Genomic DNA, 17,546 nt, shown 5'->3' with positions numbered 1-17,546 from the left:
CTGGAACACGAGAGGACCATGTGTATAATTACTGATTCGGCACCTGAATTGCCTCCTGCTAATGCACGGGTAGCAGTCCGTGACGCTTACCAGAAATGGACGAGTGATTAGATCACTGTCCGGTGCATTATGCTAGCGGCAATGAACGACGAATTCTCGCAGAGATTCGAGAGTGCTCAGTCGAACGAGATCATTCAAGTGTTGAATGAATCGTTTGGCGTCCCTGATAACGATAAAAGGTATAGTACCAGTTGTTGTATCTTCAATGCCAAACTCAGGGAAGGGGCCTCTGTTACGGACCATGTACTGTACATGATCGAGTTGATAGAGCGTCTGAGCAAACTCGGCTTTTTCCTGCATGAACAATTGGGAAAGGATGCGATTTTGAATTCCCTGCCTGATTCCTACCAACCATTCCTCACTCATTATAGAATGACAAAGCCTGTACTCAACTTCCATGGTTTTTTGGGGTTGTTGCAGAACTTTGAGAAGGATAACCAGCTCAGGAAAGGGCTGGTTAATGTGGTTGGTAGTAGGGCAGGACGTCGCCCCTTTGGGAAAGAAAAAAAGAAAAATAAAAATAAAAATAAAAGAAAGAGAAAGGTGCTAAGTGTCGGGACATCTTATCAGATGATAAGAAAGCAGGCTGACCCTAGAAAGGTGGTGTGCTACCATTGTCAGAAACTAGGATACTGGAAAAGGAACTGTCCTCTGTATGTAGCCACCCTTGATCCAAACAGGCCTAGTAGAAATGAGCAAACAGTTGCTAGGCAATGTACTTATATGATAACTCCTTGTAATTTCTCTATATGTAATAAATTGACCTAGGTATTGGATACCGGAAGTCCTTATAATATTTGCAATTCATTATAGGGACTGCAAGTCAATAAGAGATTTGAGGATAATGAGAGGTTCCTGAATGTTGGAGATGGAAGGACTGTTCCAGTTCTAGCATTGGGAGATCTTAAGTTAGTTTTCAATTCTCATGTAATCGCCTTAAGTGACTGTCACTTTTGTCTGTCGTTCTTAATTAACGTCATTTCTGTAGGGCTCTTAGCCCAAAACGGTTATGAAATATCAATAAAGAATCGTTCTTGTAATATCATTGTGAATGGTGTTATTATGGTTGATGGACAATTAATAAATGGCATTTATACAATATCACATCCTGTTAGTGTAATGTACACATCAAGTAAGCGACCCAGGATAGATAATGTCTCTGATACCTACCTATGGCATTGCCGGCTAGGACATATTAACAAGAACAAGATCAACAAGTTGACCAAGTTGGATATTCTGAATATTAATGATCTTGAATCATTTTCAACTTGTGAGTCTTGTCTTCTTGGTAAAATGACCAAATTATCCTTTACTGGAAAAGGTGACAGAGCCACAGATATTCTGGGACTCGTACATACGGATGTATGTGGACCTATGAGTATAAGTGCCAGAGAAGGGTACAACTATTTCATTATATTTACAGACGACCTGTCTAGGTACGGGCATGTGTTTCTTATGAGGCATAAGTCTGCGTCTTTTGAAATGTTCAAATTATACCGTAATGAAGTAGAGAAACAAACTAAAAAGCATATTAAAATTCTTCGATCTGATCGAGGAGGGAAATATCTCTCCAGTGATTTCTTGACTTATCTGGAAGAGAATGGGATTCTGTCTCAGTGGACCCCTCTTGGAACACCTCAGCATAACGGTGTATCTGAAAGGAGGAACAGGACTCTGTTAGACATGGTCCGGTCCATGATGGGTTTCGCTAGCCTGTCTTTATCCTTTTGGGGATATGCTCTAGAATCTGCCTGCTATATCTTAAATAAGGTTTCTAGTAAGTCTGTGATTAAAACATCACATGAAATGTGGACTGGGCGTAAGCCAGTGATCACTCACCTAAGAGTTTGGGGGTGTAAGGCCTATGTCAAGCGTTTGAAAGCAGATAAGCTGGAATTCAAGTCTGATAATTGTTTCTTCGTCGGATATCCAAAAGAAACCTTAGGGTATTACTTCTATAATACTGATACGCAAAAGTTGTTTGTCTGTAATAGGGCTGTTTTCCTTGAGAAGGAGTTTCTTGGTGAAGGAGCAAACAGCTCTGATGTTGCACTTGAAGAATTCCAACGTATAGAAGAATCAGTCCAGACTAAAGAACCGGATTTGATTACATCAGATTCAGAACCCATTATAGAGACATCCGTGAGGCGATCCGGTAGAATACCGCATCAGCCGGACATATACTATGGTTTCTGATCCAGGACGGCGAACCTGTTGGTCTCGATGAGAACACAGAGGATCCCGTCACCTACATGGATGCTATGCAAAGGTCTAATTCTGAGAAATGGCTTAATGCCATGAAATCCAAAATGGAGTCCATTGAGGTCAATGATGTATGGACATTGGTTGACCCACCTGAAGGAATCAAACCCATTGGGTAGCTAGTCCTCTTCCTCCTAGTTCTCTCCCTCTCTCTCGGCCACCTGCTGCATCCCTGTGAGCTAACACTCCCCAAGACACCGGTTGATCCAGAGGCCTCACGTAGATTACTTGTAGAGGCCGGACGCTTGTGCGGTTGCGGAGCAGCAAGCTAGAACCAACCTGCTGAAAGGTTAGTGTTCTGTTTTCAGTTTTAGAGTTGAGATTTGATCTCAATTCAAAAAACACATACGATGTGATCCATGCATGAATATTTCTATCACATATTCTGCGGATTCATCTGGAAATTTCGTAAGATTGGATCAGATCCAATGTTTGCAATAGGCTATTTTGAATAGCCCAATTTTATTCCGCTGAAAATTATTTTCAAATTGCATACTTTCACCTTAATCGGTGAATCCTCGGTGCATACGATGCTCGATTTTCCTGCAGAAAAATCGTCAGGTCCTGAGGCCTTGTTCGCTGCCAGAGTGCAGACTGCCTCCTGCACCTCCTGTGCCGACACCGGCCGGACTAGGGTTGCATTCTTATCGTCATCAATACCCACGTCCACCCTTAGAAGGTGGTCTCCATCACTAGAGTCCACATCCTCCGTCCATCTGGCGTGGAAAAAGTCAAGTAAGACCTGTCTGACGGCAGGCTCACTATCCACCCGATGGCCAGATCCATCTCGCAAGGAGTGGATCATGCTCCGCTGTCTCCGAATAACCATCGTCCGATGAAAGAACCTAGTATTACGATTGCCCTCACTAACCCACTGACCCCGAGATTTCTGTTACCAGAAGATCTCATGTTGTCGTAGTAGTGAGTGGTGAGTCGCTAGAAGCCCCCGAAGGTCGACCATATCATCCACCGGGAGCGCATCTCCTAGGTCTTTTTTCCATTGTAACTCAACAATCTCAGTCTCCACCCCCTCCAATCTCTGGAAGATGTTGCCCACAACCATGCGGTTCCAACGGCGAAGACGCTTCTTGGTCAACTCTAGTTTGCGCGAGACCCGTTGCATTGCATCCCCTCGCACCGAGACACGCCATGCATCGCGAACAATATCCCAAGGCTGGGGGTACGATAGCCAGACCTTCTCAAAACAGAAGGGTCTGTGATGACTAGGTCCTGATAAAGCGAAAATCAGTAGGGGACAGTGGTCTGATGTAATCCGAGGTAAAGGACTGATTCGACAGGTAGGGAATCGAAGGATCCAATCTAGGGATGCAAAGGCCCTGTCTAATCGCTCCCAAACCCTAGCACTGCCAGACTAATTGTTGCACCAGGTAAACTATGGTCCGGAGAAACATAAGTCTACCAGGCCGTTTCGCGACACAAAATCGTGAAACTCCCTTCTGTCCACTCTATCCGTGAATGTTGCACCTTCCCTCTTATCACTCGCACTCTGGATACAATTGAAGTCACCAACTACCACCAATTGGGATACCTTGGGCGGCCAAGTTGGTGATCTCCTACCGGAGAACTCTCCTAACCCTGTGATCTGTGCTCGCATACACACCACACAGCACCCACAGAGCAGCGTCAGATTCCGACACGATCATAACTACCTGTTGGGGGCAGTTGTGGAAAACATCAACTGTTGCCCCCCCTCGCCTCCACTGGACCAAAATGCCTCCCGACAGCCCCTGGAAATCGACTGCATAGGTCTTCCAAGCCCTCCCTAGGCACTGCCTCAGTCGTCTAAGCCCCTCGCCAGATAATTGAGTCTCACAAAGGAAACAGATCTCCAGATAGTGGACCTGCACTAACTGCTTAAAGGAGGATATGAAGGATGGCTTGGTCGCCCCCCTGCAGTTCCAGGCTAAGATCATCATGGATCACAATCCACATAGTCAACCTCGGACTCATCCTCCCCCTAGGTCATAGGGCTTGCCATAAGCTTGCGGCCTAAGCCACCCAAGACTTGCTCGTCCAATTTATACTGATAAATACTAAATGCAAGCCCAAGCTTATACTCATTCAACATAGAACAACCCGAGACCAAAAGTTAGAATAGGTTCATATCATGTTCGATTTCACCAAACACTAGTTGACAGGACTTGGAACAGCCCATTGGCACCCTCTCCTCTTGAGGAGGTCCCAGATTTGATCCAGGATGATGGCATACACAACCATTGCATGTGGAATAGACCATTTTATTTTGGGCTAGTGGGCCGGACTAAAGAGGCCAGGCCCATTGGCACTTGAGCGTGCTTGTCGCACACAATGGGTGGAGGAGAAGACTCCCGATCGGAGTCTTCTTCCTCCCCGATATCGCCAAAAGCCGAGAATCCGAGGGCAAGAAAACCTTATCAAAAACTCTAGGATTTCCATCTATTTAATGCCTTCTCCTCCTCCTTTGGACTCCATCACCGGTTTCTCTAAGAATTGCCGCCGATCTCGACGATTCTTCTCTGAATCTCCTCCATGATTCATCGCCAAAAAGGGCCATCAGAACCTCGCCGGACCGGGGTAAGTATTCTTCTTGTTCTTCTCTTCCTATCTTAGTATTTTAACTATGATTTGTCAGGGATTTGAGCTAGCAAATCGTTGGGATTTGACCCAAAACAGAGGAGCCTTGTTCGGCCTGTTTTCGCTCGTCGTTGGCCTTGTTCGCCGCCGTCGGCCGAGCTTGCCTCGCCACCTTCCGTCTCCGTCGGGGCTGGCCGCCCCTCGATCAAGGAGGAAGGGGGACCGGATCCCCACTCTTGTAAAAGAAAAAGAGAGGGTCTCTCTCTTCCTTCTCTCTCCCTCTCCTATCCCCTCTCGCTGGACTCACACGTTGATTGATTCAAGTTGACCTACGCCATTCACAAATAAATCCAGATTTCTGATTGAACTCGAACTAAGATTCTCTTTCTAGATTCTTTCTCTATTGGATTTTTTCTCTACTCTCTAGAGCAGTTGGATCTAGTAAAGACTCTTCACAGTGATTTTGAGTTGACCCTAGTGAAGGGTTCTGATCTGAGGTCGTCCGGCAATATATCAATCCCATCCTGATCCCCGCCAATACTGTTAGATTTGATTACCCTCGATCTCTATTGAACCATCTGTGCCTTAGTCTAAGCATGATTCGATGAAATCACCTTGATCGGACCAACTCGAATGTCAAGCACTCCTGCTTAGTCAGCCCTACAAGGATATTAAAATTTAGGATTTTTATTTTTTGAAATAATTATAATAAAATTCTCATGAAAAGTAAAATTTTGGAATATTATGCTTTGAGAAGGATTTTCAAAATTAATTGAATGAAAAATTGATTATTGTTGCATCAAATAAATTGTTAATGGATTTATATGTGATTTATGAATTTTACAAGATAGTAATTTGAATGAAAAATTGATATGTAAATTGGCGTAATAATTTTTTGGACTATTGTTATATTTACTGCTCTTACATCGTATATACATATTTTGATCGGATTATGATATATCTATTATTTTTTAAAAAAAAACTTTGTTGTGCATCAGATTTGGAACTCTTAATCTAACTATGCCAATTGGAAGTTATGCATTAGCAATTCTGGCCCCACCACAAGATATAAATATAGTATTATGGCATACTCCGCAGGATATAAGTATGGTATTCTGGCCCACTTCAAAGGATATAAATGCGATATTCTGGCCCACTCCATAGGGTATAAATGTGGTTCTGTCTCCGGCCTAGTCAGAGAGTATAAATGTGGTCATAGTTAAAAGTTGTTGAATTGAATATGATTTGTTTCGAATTAGATTTTTGTTTATGTAAATGGATATTGAAAGATACAAATTTCAATGAATTTGTGTTCTAAAATAGAATTAATTATGTCTTTATATTAATTCATCGTAATTTATATTTATATTTTATGTAATTATATGAATTATCTTATTAAGGTATTCATCACTTACTGGGTTATCTAGCTTATCCTATGATTTTTACTGCTTTTACATATCCAAAAATTAGCTCGATTCGGAGTTTTACAATGTGGAAGAGTAACTAGAAGAATTGTGGCACAAGTTATCTTAGATTAGAATTTATTGAAATTGATATATTACCTTAAACTAGCTCGATCCTAAGGTTGCCGCTGGAATGGAGGCCGCTCCCGACACTGATGTAGAGGTCATCCAGGTCGACTAGCTTTTATTTTTATTTTTGTAGAGTCGGCCATTTGGGCCTTTTATATTCAATCCGACCTCCAGGTCGGGCTTCTTTGTATTTGGCCTTCAGCCCTTATTGACATCAATAAAATGGGCATTCCTTTCAGCATGTTATGCCCTTGACCAAATATTTGAACTCGTCCTGCTTCGTGTCCGGCTGTTAAGATCCTGACCGTGTAGCTTAGACTCGAGATCTATTTTTCGTAGCAGGGGCTGTATTGGGCATTTTCCAAAGTTCTTATGCTTGGCATTCACTTTCATCTTGGAGATAATTCCTCAGTAGAATGAGCTTGTAGCTCTTTATTTGATATCGTAGGCTACTTTGAGCCCGGCTTAAAGAGGCGACGCTGGCGAAGAAGGAAAACTAACTTGAGACCAACCCGAGAATAGAAGCTCGTCCAAGGGTTGACACCAGCTTGGGAATAGAAATGCACTCGGAGGTAAGCTCCTATCCGAGAATAGAAATCCACTCAAGGGTCAATGCCGACTCGAGAGTAGAAGTACGTCCGACGATTGACACCAACTCGGGAATAGAGATTAGCTTTATGCAGCTTAAGACCCGTACTGCGTAGCTTTAGTGATTAGCTCAATCTTCCTGTTGTCATGCAACTCCCGCCGAGCCTGGTGAAGACTTTGCAAATTAATCTTGCAGTTACGGAGCTCTTCGGCTTTTGGTCAAAACTGCAGGGCGCCCCGAGGCAAGCCTGAGGGACACCTTTATAGGTTGATATCGCAATCGCCAAGCTTTCCAAGCTAGGCTCGGATGATACACTCCTTTATGCAGCGACAATCAGGAGAGATTCCTTTGGCGTGTGACCAATATAGGATCGAATGTCCCGAACTTAACCCAAGGAATGCCGTGGTAGATGCCTGCGGTCGCAGAGGCTCCCGGGCTTGCAATCGACACAATGCAGGGCGTTCCGAGCTGAGCTCAAGTGACGACTTTGTCGATACCTCCCTCCTACTCAGATTAGGAGCTTGCTTGTAAGATCTTGTGGATGGGGGTGCTCATCAATGACTCCTCGTTGACGTCGCAGGGCACCCCGAGCCGAGTTCGAGGGGTAACTTTATCGATGCCCTCCACTTAAATCTGGAGCTTGCTTGTAAGATCCTGCAGACGGAGGTGCTCTTCAACGGCTCCCCGTTGATGCTGCAGGGCACCCCGAGCCGAGCTCGAGGGGTGACTTTATCGATGCCCCCCACTCAGATCAGGACTTTGCTTGTAAGATCCTGCGAACGGGGGTGCTCTTCAACGGCTACCTGTTGATGCCGCAGGGCACTCCGAGCCGAGCTCGAAAGGTGACTTGTTGATGCCCCCCACTCAAATCAGATGCTTGCTTGTAAGATCCTGTGGACGGGGGTGCTCTTCAACGGCTCCCCATTGACGCCACAGGGCATCCCGAGCCAAGCTCGAGGGGTGACTTTGTCGATGCCCCCCACTCAGATCAGGGGTGCTTGTAAGATCTTGCAGACGGGGGTGCTCTTCAACGGCTCCCCATTGACGCCGCAGGGCATCCCGAGCCGAGCTCGAGAGGTGACTTTGCAAATAAATCCTGCAGTTGCGAGGCCCTCGGGCTCTCGCTAAGTCCTACAAGGCGTTCCGTGTCGGGCTCAAGAGACGACTTTGCAGATAAATCCTGCGGTTGCCAAGCCCTCGGGCTCTTGTTAAGTCCTGCAAAGCATCCCGAGCCGGGCTCAAGGGATGACTTTGCAGATAAATCCTGCAATTACAAGGCCCTTGGGATCTCGCTAGATCCTGTAGGACCTCCCGAGCCGGGCTCAAGGGAAAACTTTGCAGATACATCCTGCAGTTGCGAAGCCCTTGGGCTCTCGCTAGATCCTGCAGGGCATCCCGAGCCGGGCTCAAGGGGCGACTTTACAGATAGATCCTGCAGTTGCGAGGCCCTTGGGCTCTCGCTAGATCCTGCAGGGCATCCCGAGGTGAGCTCAAGGGACGACTTTGCAGATAAATCCTGCAATTGCGAGGCCCTCGGGCTCTCACTAAGTCCTGCAGGACATCTCAAGTCGGGATCAAGGGACGATTTTGCAGATAAATCCTGCAGTTGTGAGGCCCTCGGGCTCTCGCTAGATCCCGCAGGGCATCCCAAGCCGGGCTCAAGGGACGACTTTGCAAATAAATCCTACAGTTTGAGGCCCTCGGGCTCTCGCTAAGTCCTGCAGGGCATCCTGAGCCAGGCTCAAGGGACGACTTTGTAGATAAATCCTGCAGTTGCGAGGCCTTCGGGCTCTCGCTAAATCCTGCAGGGCATCCTGAGCCGGGATCAAGGGATGACTTTGCAGATAAATCTTGCAGTTGCGAGGCCCTCGGGCTCTCGCTAAGTCCTGCAGGGCATTCCGAGTCGGGCTCAAGGGATGACTTTGCAAATAAATCCTGCAGTTGCAAGGTCCTCGGGCACTCTCTAGATCCTGTAGGGCATCCCGAGCCGGGCTCAAGGGACGACTTTGCAGATAGATCCTGTAGTTGCGAGGCCCTCGGGCTCTCGCTAGATCCTGCAGGGCGTCCCGAGCCGGGCTTAAGGGACAACTTTGCAGATAAATCCTGCAGTTATGAGGCCTCGGGCTCTCGCTAGATCCTGCAGGGCGTCCCAAGCCAGGCTCAAGGGACGACTTTGCAGATAGATCTTGCAGTTGCGAGGCCCTCGGGCTCTCGCTAGATCCTGTAGGGCGTCCCGAGCCGGGCTCAAGGGACAACTTTATAGGTTTCTCGGTATGTTGCTCGCGTTGTGGGGGCAACCGGTATGCACTGAGCCCATCGGGGTGTTTTAGGGGTGCTTCAGAGAAATCCCAGAGGGTAACTTTATTATTCGACACATCCTAGGATAAAAAAAAAAGAAGACCTGTCCTGGAGAGGCTAGGGTAGCTTATATCCTGGGTCGCCAAGCCCGGGCTGAGGGTGACGTGGCGCCTTCGCTGCCCCTACCTAAGGATCAAGGGGCTACTAGCGTGTGGGTTGCACGGATGCGGTATTGAGGGAGTCTACGTTGGGGTGGTTGTCGTCGGGCCTGTTGTGCGTCTCCGGGCTCTATTCTTCGAGCTCCATCCTGTCGGCTTGACTACAAACAAATCGACTCAATAGGCCTTGGCGGACCACTGCTTCGATCTTGTCATGGAGCTGGTAACAGTCCTCCTTGTCATGACCGTGGTCTCTATGAAAATGGCAGTACTTGTCCAAATGCTTTTGCGACTTCGACAGTCGCATCTTCAGCGGAGGTCGGAGGTAGCCGTAACCCTCAATTTTCATAAAGATATCCGTCTGGAAGGATGTGAGGGGAGTGTACTCCTCGAAACTTCGGAGGGAGACATGCCTTTCGGACCTCCAGGGGGACCGGCTCCTCAATCGATAGCGCTCTTCGTGGCATTCATCGATTTGATCGAAGCATTGGGACTTGCCGCCCCACTTCCTCGATCTTCCTATCAAGCTTGACGATTGATGAAGCCCCTACCGGGTGAAGGCTTTGAACAACCGCGACAAGGGCTTGGACTTGCTGAGCGAGCAGATAGAACTGCTCTAGGTGGACCTGAGAAATTTGGTTTGCTAGTGCAGGCGCTGCAAGGGGTGGACTTTGAAGGGGGTAGTCGGGTGCTGAAACCTAGCTGCTCGATGCGTTCGGAGCTCTATAACTCCTTAACTCCATGATCACAACTCAGTCCCTTCCTCTAGGGCCAAATATGTTGTGGTTCAAATCTAGCCCGAGGGTGACCATGCTGGAGGAGTCGAGGGAGCTGCCGAGGTGTCGGGGAAGAGGGCGAGATCCGCCACCCGTGCGCCGGAGTACCTGCATAAAGTCTCACTGGTGTTTCCGGTGAGGACCCTCCGACGATCAAGTTAGGGAGGTGTATATTTAGTTTTGCTTTAAAAAAAGGGTCCTTTTGGTGTTACCTGATGGGACTATTTATAGTTCCGATGGAGAGGCCCAGGTGGCGAAGGCATTACCCACCTTCATCACGATAGGGGATGGCTCTGAGCCGGATGGCGCGCAACTAGAGCTGGCTGGTGGCGTGCGGTGCCCCCCGTTCCTGAGAACGGTAAGGTGTTGACAATCGTAGCAGGGTATGGCCAGAGTAGTCACGGAGCTTTCCTTTGACTGTCGTGGGCCAGCTAGTGAAGCGTGGCGTAGCGGCATTGCAATGTACGACTACGTAGGAGGGCGTAGGCGCGCACATGGGTGCAGCCGTTGGCGAGGCCGAGCACGTCGAAAGATCGCATCATGCATTCAATGGGGTTAGCTTGATGGATGGTATGGTTAGCCCAGCACCCTGGATTTCGAGGTGCGCCAGGCGGAATGCCCCGAGCTCAAGGGTCGGAGCTTATTATTGAAGAGGACACCCCAGACGTGGTCGGACGAGTCGGCGAGTACGAAAGACGCCCCGAACTTGGTCGGACGAGTCAGCGAATACAGGAGGTCGAGGGAGCCTTCGACGGAGTCTGAGGTCGGACTGATTCTAGGCCAGACCGAAGACACGTCTGATCGACGTCGGTGCTTATTGGACCAAAATTGGATAGCCCTTTTATTGTCGACTAGACGATTCATTTTGCCCCAATCCAAAACCCCAGCACTTTCTCCTCTTAGTTTCACTGACATACCCACAAAATTACCTAGCCCAACAATAAACTTAGTTATCCTCCTTACATCCCATCCCAAGTAAAAGAGGGAAACACCAAGACCGGGACTTCGGGAGGTTTTGGGTCCATATATGAATCCAAACTTTTCCTTCCCCAAATTAGGTCAGGTGTGGGTTGGATCACATAGGGTTCGGATCAGGATGAGATTAGCTCCAGGTTGGAACATGCGCAGATTTGGCCTGAATTTAGGTTGGTTTAGGCATTAATCAAGTCATATTTTCAGGTTCCATTATTTGGAAAATCAATCCTTTTCTTGCCCTCAAAGTTATTCCACAATGACATATACGCAAAATATAACTAATAAATTTTCTAAGTTTAAGATGTAAGACTAAAATTATCCATTATATAGTGAGTAAACTATAATGTATGGTTGTGACCTAGGTCTAGGGCGGTTTGGATTCCTAAAATTCAAACTGATACCTAAATTTATTGATTGGTAAACTGTTCATAGATACTCTCCTAAACCTAAATAATTAAGTGGCCTCCCTTGGAACCTGTATTTATAGGCCTGTAGGTCCAGGTTAAGTCTACTAAGTGTTTGGATTGGAACAAGATTATGAGTCCTAGTAACAGCCTTATATATGCTTTAGCACATTAGATCAGCCGCGTCATTCCAACAAAATTGCTAATAATTATTAACGTAATGATAACATCCAAAATAGTCCCACTTCCACTCCACACCGAAATCAAGATCATTTGTATTAGGTTCGTAGATGACACGAGAAAAAAATAATTTCAAGTTTCACCATAACCTCTTATCTAATACATGACACATGTTTGTGCCTCTAATTTATAAAACATTCTTCAGGTCAGATTTAATTGTGCATAAGATCATTGGGTTGACTTTAACTATGCTAAATCCACACCCGCGCAAATTAGAATTCAAAGCTTGGTTTAGAAAAAGAATACTTAATCCATGGAGATAAATTTTAGTATCAAATTAAGCTTAATTATAGATTAATTTTTGCTTATTTTAGATTACCCACTGCATTTGCGAACGCATTATGCTTAATCAAATTATTTTATTTTTTATTTTTAAAATAAAAAATTATTTATTATATTAATGCAACTCATTTCTGTGCATTGCAGGTGCCTTTTGCCTGTAGATCTACTAAAAGAGATGGACTATAAAAATTAGTTCTGAAAGTTGATCATTAAAGAATTACAACCCTTAGACATGACAGAGTGAAAGACATTAAATTAATTTGTTGATACAATGCAATTCAGCGTACCTATACAACAAGCTCATCCTCAAGATAATTATATTCAAATGTGAACTCAGTCTTAATCCTTTGGCACCTGCAACCAACAGCAAGATGTTAGTACATTTGAAAGCAACAAAAGGATTTCAGGAAGTTTCATCAAAGACTAATGGCATTTAGAAAATGTCTTCAAATTTCTGTTTTGGCGTTCAATTAAAACAAGAAAAATATTTTAACTATAAAGTTAGCTTGACCAGCAAATCATCAAGGCCATCAACCAATCATGCCTCCAAGTGTTTTCTTTCAGAGTGACAATCATATCATTTTCATGGGCCTAGGAAACATAACTAGTTGGTGCGTCAAAGGTTACCACTAAATAAAAGGTGACCAAGAGGCTAGAGTGGTAAAAATGAACTTCTTGTTACAATAATTAAGCCAAAACGAGAAATGCAAATTTAGTATACTCAGTAAAATTGTACACAATGAAGAGTATGTATGTTCCCCTTTGTATTGAACAAACCACAGCTTATTGAAAAAGAAAAAAAAATATATTTTTTTTAAGGATATGAAAATACCATCCGTGCTGGGAACCATCATCGGCAATATGGAAATCAAAGTATACATATGTTCCCTTCTCATATTCATCATTTGTAACTTTTGGCTCCTCATGCCGTTGAAACCAAGTGTTATATTTCTTATGGTATCTCCATGATTGCCTTTTCAATTCCCTTGCAGCTAAGTATTGCTGGTAAGTGTTCTGCAATAATATATTCAGCGTTTGGACAAATTGAGAATTTGGCATTTAAAGTAACACTATAATCACTTATTAAAAGAGAAAAAGAGTACAAGATACCTGTTGATAGTAAAACGCAAAGAACAAGGTGTCTGTGCCAATTGGATCAAAACCCAATCGTTCCCAGAAGGCCGGATTGTCTATGATTGGAGCCTGAGTTTGAGGATAGCTAGGAGGAGTCACTGCAGGGTGCCTCTGGAAAAGGAACATCCTCACGTAAAATGAAACAATATATAAGGACACTCTAAAAAATTATATTATGATCATACAGTGATACACTGCAGAGTTTCCCTACCGGAACATAGCTCTTTACACGTTCTGAGTCCTTGGGCTGGGGAAGTTTGTAAAATGCAGCTTCAAGCATCTGCATATTATAGATCTGATCGTGCATTCCACCAGAATTCCCAGCTGATCCACCAAGGTTATCTCCAATGGCACCAAGGTCCGAGACGCTTCTTCGACCAATTACACCAAGGCTAGCTGAAGACTGACTGGGTTGCAATGGTTGCCCAGGTGAAAGATCAGTATCTCTGGGTAACTGATTACCTTCCGTCAAAGATGATGAACCTGCGCCCTGAGAAAATCCAAAAAATAGATATTTACATTTCACAGTTTTCAGATATTACAAATGCTAATAAGTTGATCTTTCTCCATACCACCTTTTTGTAAGAAGAAAGGAAAGTATTATAAAAAGCATTGATCATTAAGAAGAATTTCTGAACAATTGCCTTTACCAAGGATAAGCAAGGAATAGATACATAATTGCTGCATACAAAATAACCCCCTTTAAATCCACATATTCCAATTTCAACACTTACCAAGGGTTTCCCACCGCACCTATTAAAGGGTTATGAACTTACAACCTTATAATTCGGGAAACAAATAAATTGCCTAAAGATTCCAAAAGAGAAGTGGTGAAAGCTTCGCTGGCAAAGAAAATTATGCCTAGATGTACTAAAAATAGAAAATGCAAATGACAGGTAATTATAGGACAAATAACACACCTTTAAGGGCATGTTTGGGAAATCCAGCAGGATTAGGCTGGATTTCCAATAGGAATTGGGCCTATTAGCCTGCTCAGCTCGTTTTCTTCTAAAGGCCCGTTCTAGATTTGGCATGTATCACATCTATAGGCCTGTTGGCCTGCAGTATTAAAAAAAAAACTATGGAGGTCTTTTTTTCTTCCATAGGATTTGGCCTGGAGAAAGATTGGGTTGATATGGGTCTACTTAAATAGACTGTAATCCATGATCCTAGGGGAAATCCAGACCAATCCTGCTGGATTTCCCAAACAGGCCCTAAGAAAGACAAAAAAACTTGATTAGATCATGTGAAGCGAATACTTTAAAGGCAGAAAAACCTGTTCATTGCAACAGAAATCAATATGCATATGAAGTTGGACAGATCTGAAAGGAGTGTATTTGCCATTAATGTTATCATTCCAACAAATAGCAACAAAGAAAGGACAATGCCAGGAATCCTATTTTTTTATAAATTACACTGAAATCTAAGAGAGCAAATTTCAGTCCCAATCAGATATTTTTATGATGAAACAAATCCAAATTTGATGATTTAAATTTAGCATGACCAGGAAGGCACAAGGACTATATATTAAAAATCATGAGTCTCTACCATGTATGGTGTCTTTAACTCCTCATCATTAACAGTCTTGTTGAAAGCAGAACTTGTAGCAGTTTCAATATTCAGATCCTCAGACAAATTCTGCAGGTTCTGGTCTTCTACTTTCAGGTGTCCAGCATCTGCATTACAAAATGAAAAATTGTTGATAACTGATTGTGGTAAAAACAACAAATTCATAAAAAGAATAATAAATATACCTCCATCTTTTGATCCAGTTGAAATCAGGGGATGTGGGGAGGATTGTTGTAGAATTGGAGTTGCCTGCTGTTGTGAGGCCGATGAAACAGAAGCAAGGCCTGGTCCCTGAACACCAAGTCCTAGACCTACTTGAGGTGAAATAGAAGAGCTTTGCGAATTAAGCTGCATAGAAAATTTCAAGTCAGGCATCATTTGGATGACTGATTTTAAATGTTATTCAGTCAACATAAGAGATTTAGAGTGGTCAATACAGTTTATGAATGAGGACTTCAGTGCCATGATATTTCAAGTAGATATGTAAGCTTCATGCAAGATCAGTATCCCTAAAAGTTCAGAAATCAACTTCTTGAACAAAGGTGAGTCGAGGCTTTCCCTAAAAGCAATCTTTTTAGTAAGTAAATTAGCAGTGTACCAATAACGTTACCTACAACCAGGACATTTTTCTGTGAAAAGGTTGTAAAAGACAATGTAGAAAAATCCATCCTAAGCTTTTCTCTGTTTGTTGTTGTCATGTAACCAAAATATTAGGATGTCCATATAGAAATTTTCTGTTGGTAAAATCTAACACAATATATTAAGGTGGCCATAGATCTTCAAATGCTAAGGATGACATCACCATAGGTATTGCCGAGCAAACTATGGCCTAAATTCAAAGTAAACCAGTGAACGTTGACACTTGACAGAACAATGCCAAAGAAATCTTTCAGGCAACGAAAACCCATTCACTCACGGTCAGACCAAAAGATTGTTGCAATTGTCCAAACAATGAGTACCACAACACAGACTTATTCCTCTGTTAAGAAGATCTCGACTGAACTTACAAAGAGCCAGTTCACGGAAAGTGTTTTGAAACCATCATCCAGAGAATTGCACACTAAGTATCAAAACATAAATAAACTCTTCATAGGATAAACAATCTCAGCCTTAGTTACCTGAATCAGAAGTGGAAGCAGGTGGGGTGCTTTAACAGTGGGTGCTTCGGAAGCGGATGCACAAAGTTTCCAGGAAGATTCTAATGCAGGTACATTTTTTTTCTATGTAGAACCTACTCATAAGGTCTCAGACTATGGAAACGGCATTTAAGTTAAAATAGTGCCCTCCCAAATATAGGTACTAAAAGAGCTAAAACAGTAAGAAACTGGTTGCATTAGAAACAAGGGGAAAAAAAAGCTTCTTAAGAAGGCAGTCTGTTGTAATACTAAAATCATTGCCTACGAACAGTAAAAAAAGACTGAAGAAAAGTTTGAAATACTATAATGAAAAAAATTAGCATAGAAGTTTGAAAAATTAGCATCAGATGTTCACAAGTGCCAAGTGGCAGGAGAACAAACATGCTCGTAGTGGCACAGAAGGTCATCATGTCAACGGCATAATAACAAGCCAATAGTTTTGGAAGTAAGCTGAGAGAATAGTTGAGCAATTGCAGGACTACACGAGTGCTTAGAGTTGTTCACAGCGAGAGATACCATCGAATGGGCTTCTTATACCATATAATGATGACTGCTAAGATAGAGATCAAGAGAGTGAATATGAATCATGCTAATGAGTATATCAACATCATTGAGCAGAGGTGGGATTACTAGATAGCAGTAAAATTAATTAAAATCTATTTAAATTAAATCTATGTACAATTATTTATTTATTAATTAAATCAATTATAATATATCTTGGCAGCCTAATACCTGAGTTAATTCTAATATGATCCAAGATCATTACATGTTCAGTTCAGGCAAACCATTGACATTATATGTCGCTTGTCTTTCAAAGACTCAAGCTTTTAAAGAAGAGGGGGGGGGGGGGGGGGGGGGGCGCCAACAGCTTCAATGAGAGGGCAACTGTGGCAAGCAAAGAACATGAATCCAAATATTTTGGACGTTGATTATAAGTTTATAACTGATCTCATATTTTAATTTTTATGATAAACAGTGTCTGATATGCAATTTACTTGATTACATTTACAGCTGAATGATTGTTCCACTTTGGGCTATCATCAAAACATCTCAGAAGGTTAACAATCATCCTCTTGCAGACGGCCTCTAGTGGCTATGAGCATAACTAATCCACCTTTGCCCTAATTGGCAACAAATAGAAGAACCTGTTCAGACAGAAGCAATTGAACAACTTGATATGGACCATAGCACACAACCTAGAGCCTACGATGATATGATTGCATATAAAAGCCGGGACCCTAAAGTGGTTCGGGATACGACACTGCTGTTGCAAATGAACTAGTACGTAGAGTAGGTTCCGTGGACGTATTTGGATCTGCATCGCATACTGGATCTTATTCCACATATTCAAAGTATGCCCATATAGATAAACCTCGTCTGAAACATCATATTCGAGCAGCTATTATCCTCCACAATCTCAGCCAAATTACTATTCAAATTTTGTTGCTTCGATCTTCCCTCAAACGGAATGGCCAACCCAATCTCAAAATCAGATCAGTATCAAGGTGGCTACCTAGGAGGATCAGATTATATGATGCAAGGATGGACACATTATCT

At 43.5% G+C, this 17,546-nt stretch overlaps 1 protein-coding gene across 5 annotated transcripts in view; it reads right to left on the bottom strand.

Moving 5' to 3' along the window:
- Positions 1–12,314: 12,314 nt before the first annotated feature.
- Positions 12,315–17,546, bottom strand: part of LOC103724199 (general negative regulator of transcription subunit 3-like) — a 30,958-nt gene continuing 25,726 nt past the window's right edge. For 4 of the 5 annotated variants that reach the window (XM_039133894.1, XM_008815389.4, XM_039133895.1 and 1 more), the window contains exons 11-16: positions 15,039–15,201; positions 14,833–14,960; positions 13,496–13,774; positions 13,261–13,395; positions 12,983–13,164; positions 12,315–12,504 (exon numbers count right to left, since the gene is read on the bottom strand). In XM_039133894.1, the coding sequence (XP_038989822.1) occupies positions 12,438–12,504; positions 12,983–13,164; positions 13,261–13,395; positions 13,496–13,774; positions 14,833–14,960; positions 15,039–15,201 (954 nt within the window). In that variant the 3' untranslated portion in view covers positions 12,315–12,437. The remainder of the gene's footprint in view (positions 12,505–12,982; positions 13,165–13,260; positions 13,396–13,495; positions 13,775–14,832; positions 14,961–15,038; positions 15,202–17,546) is intronic. The other variant, XM_039133896.1, reaches the window with a different exon arrangement.

This window comes from Phoenix dactylifera, chromosome 14, assembly GCF_009389715.1.
Source record: "Phoenix dactylifera cultivar Barhee BC4 chromosome 14, palm_55x_up_171113_PBpolish2nd_filt_p, whole genome shotgun sequence".
NCBI lineage: Eukaryota > Viridiplantae > Streptophyta > Magnoliopsida > Arecales > Arecaceae > Phoenix > Phoenix dactylifera.
The sequence above is the reverse complement of the archived record's forward strand: the minus strand, read 5'-3'. Positions and strand labels throughout refer to the sequence as shown.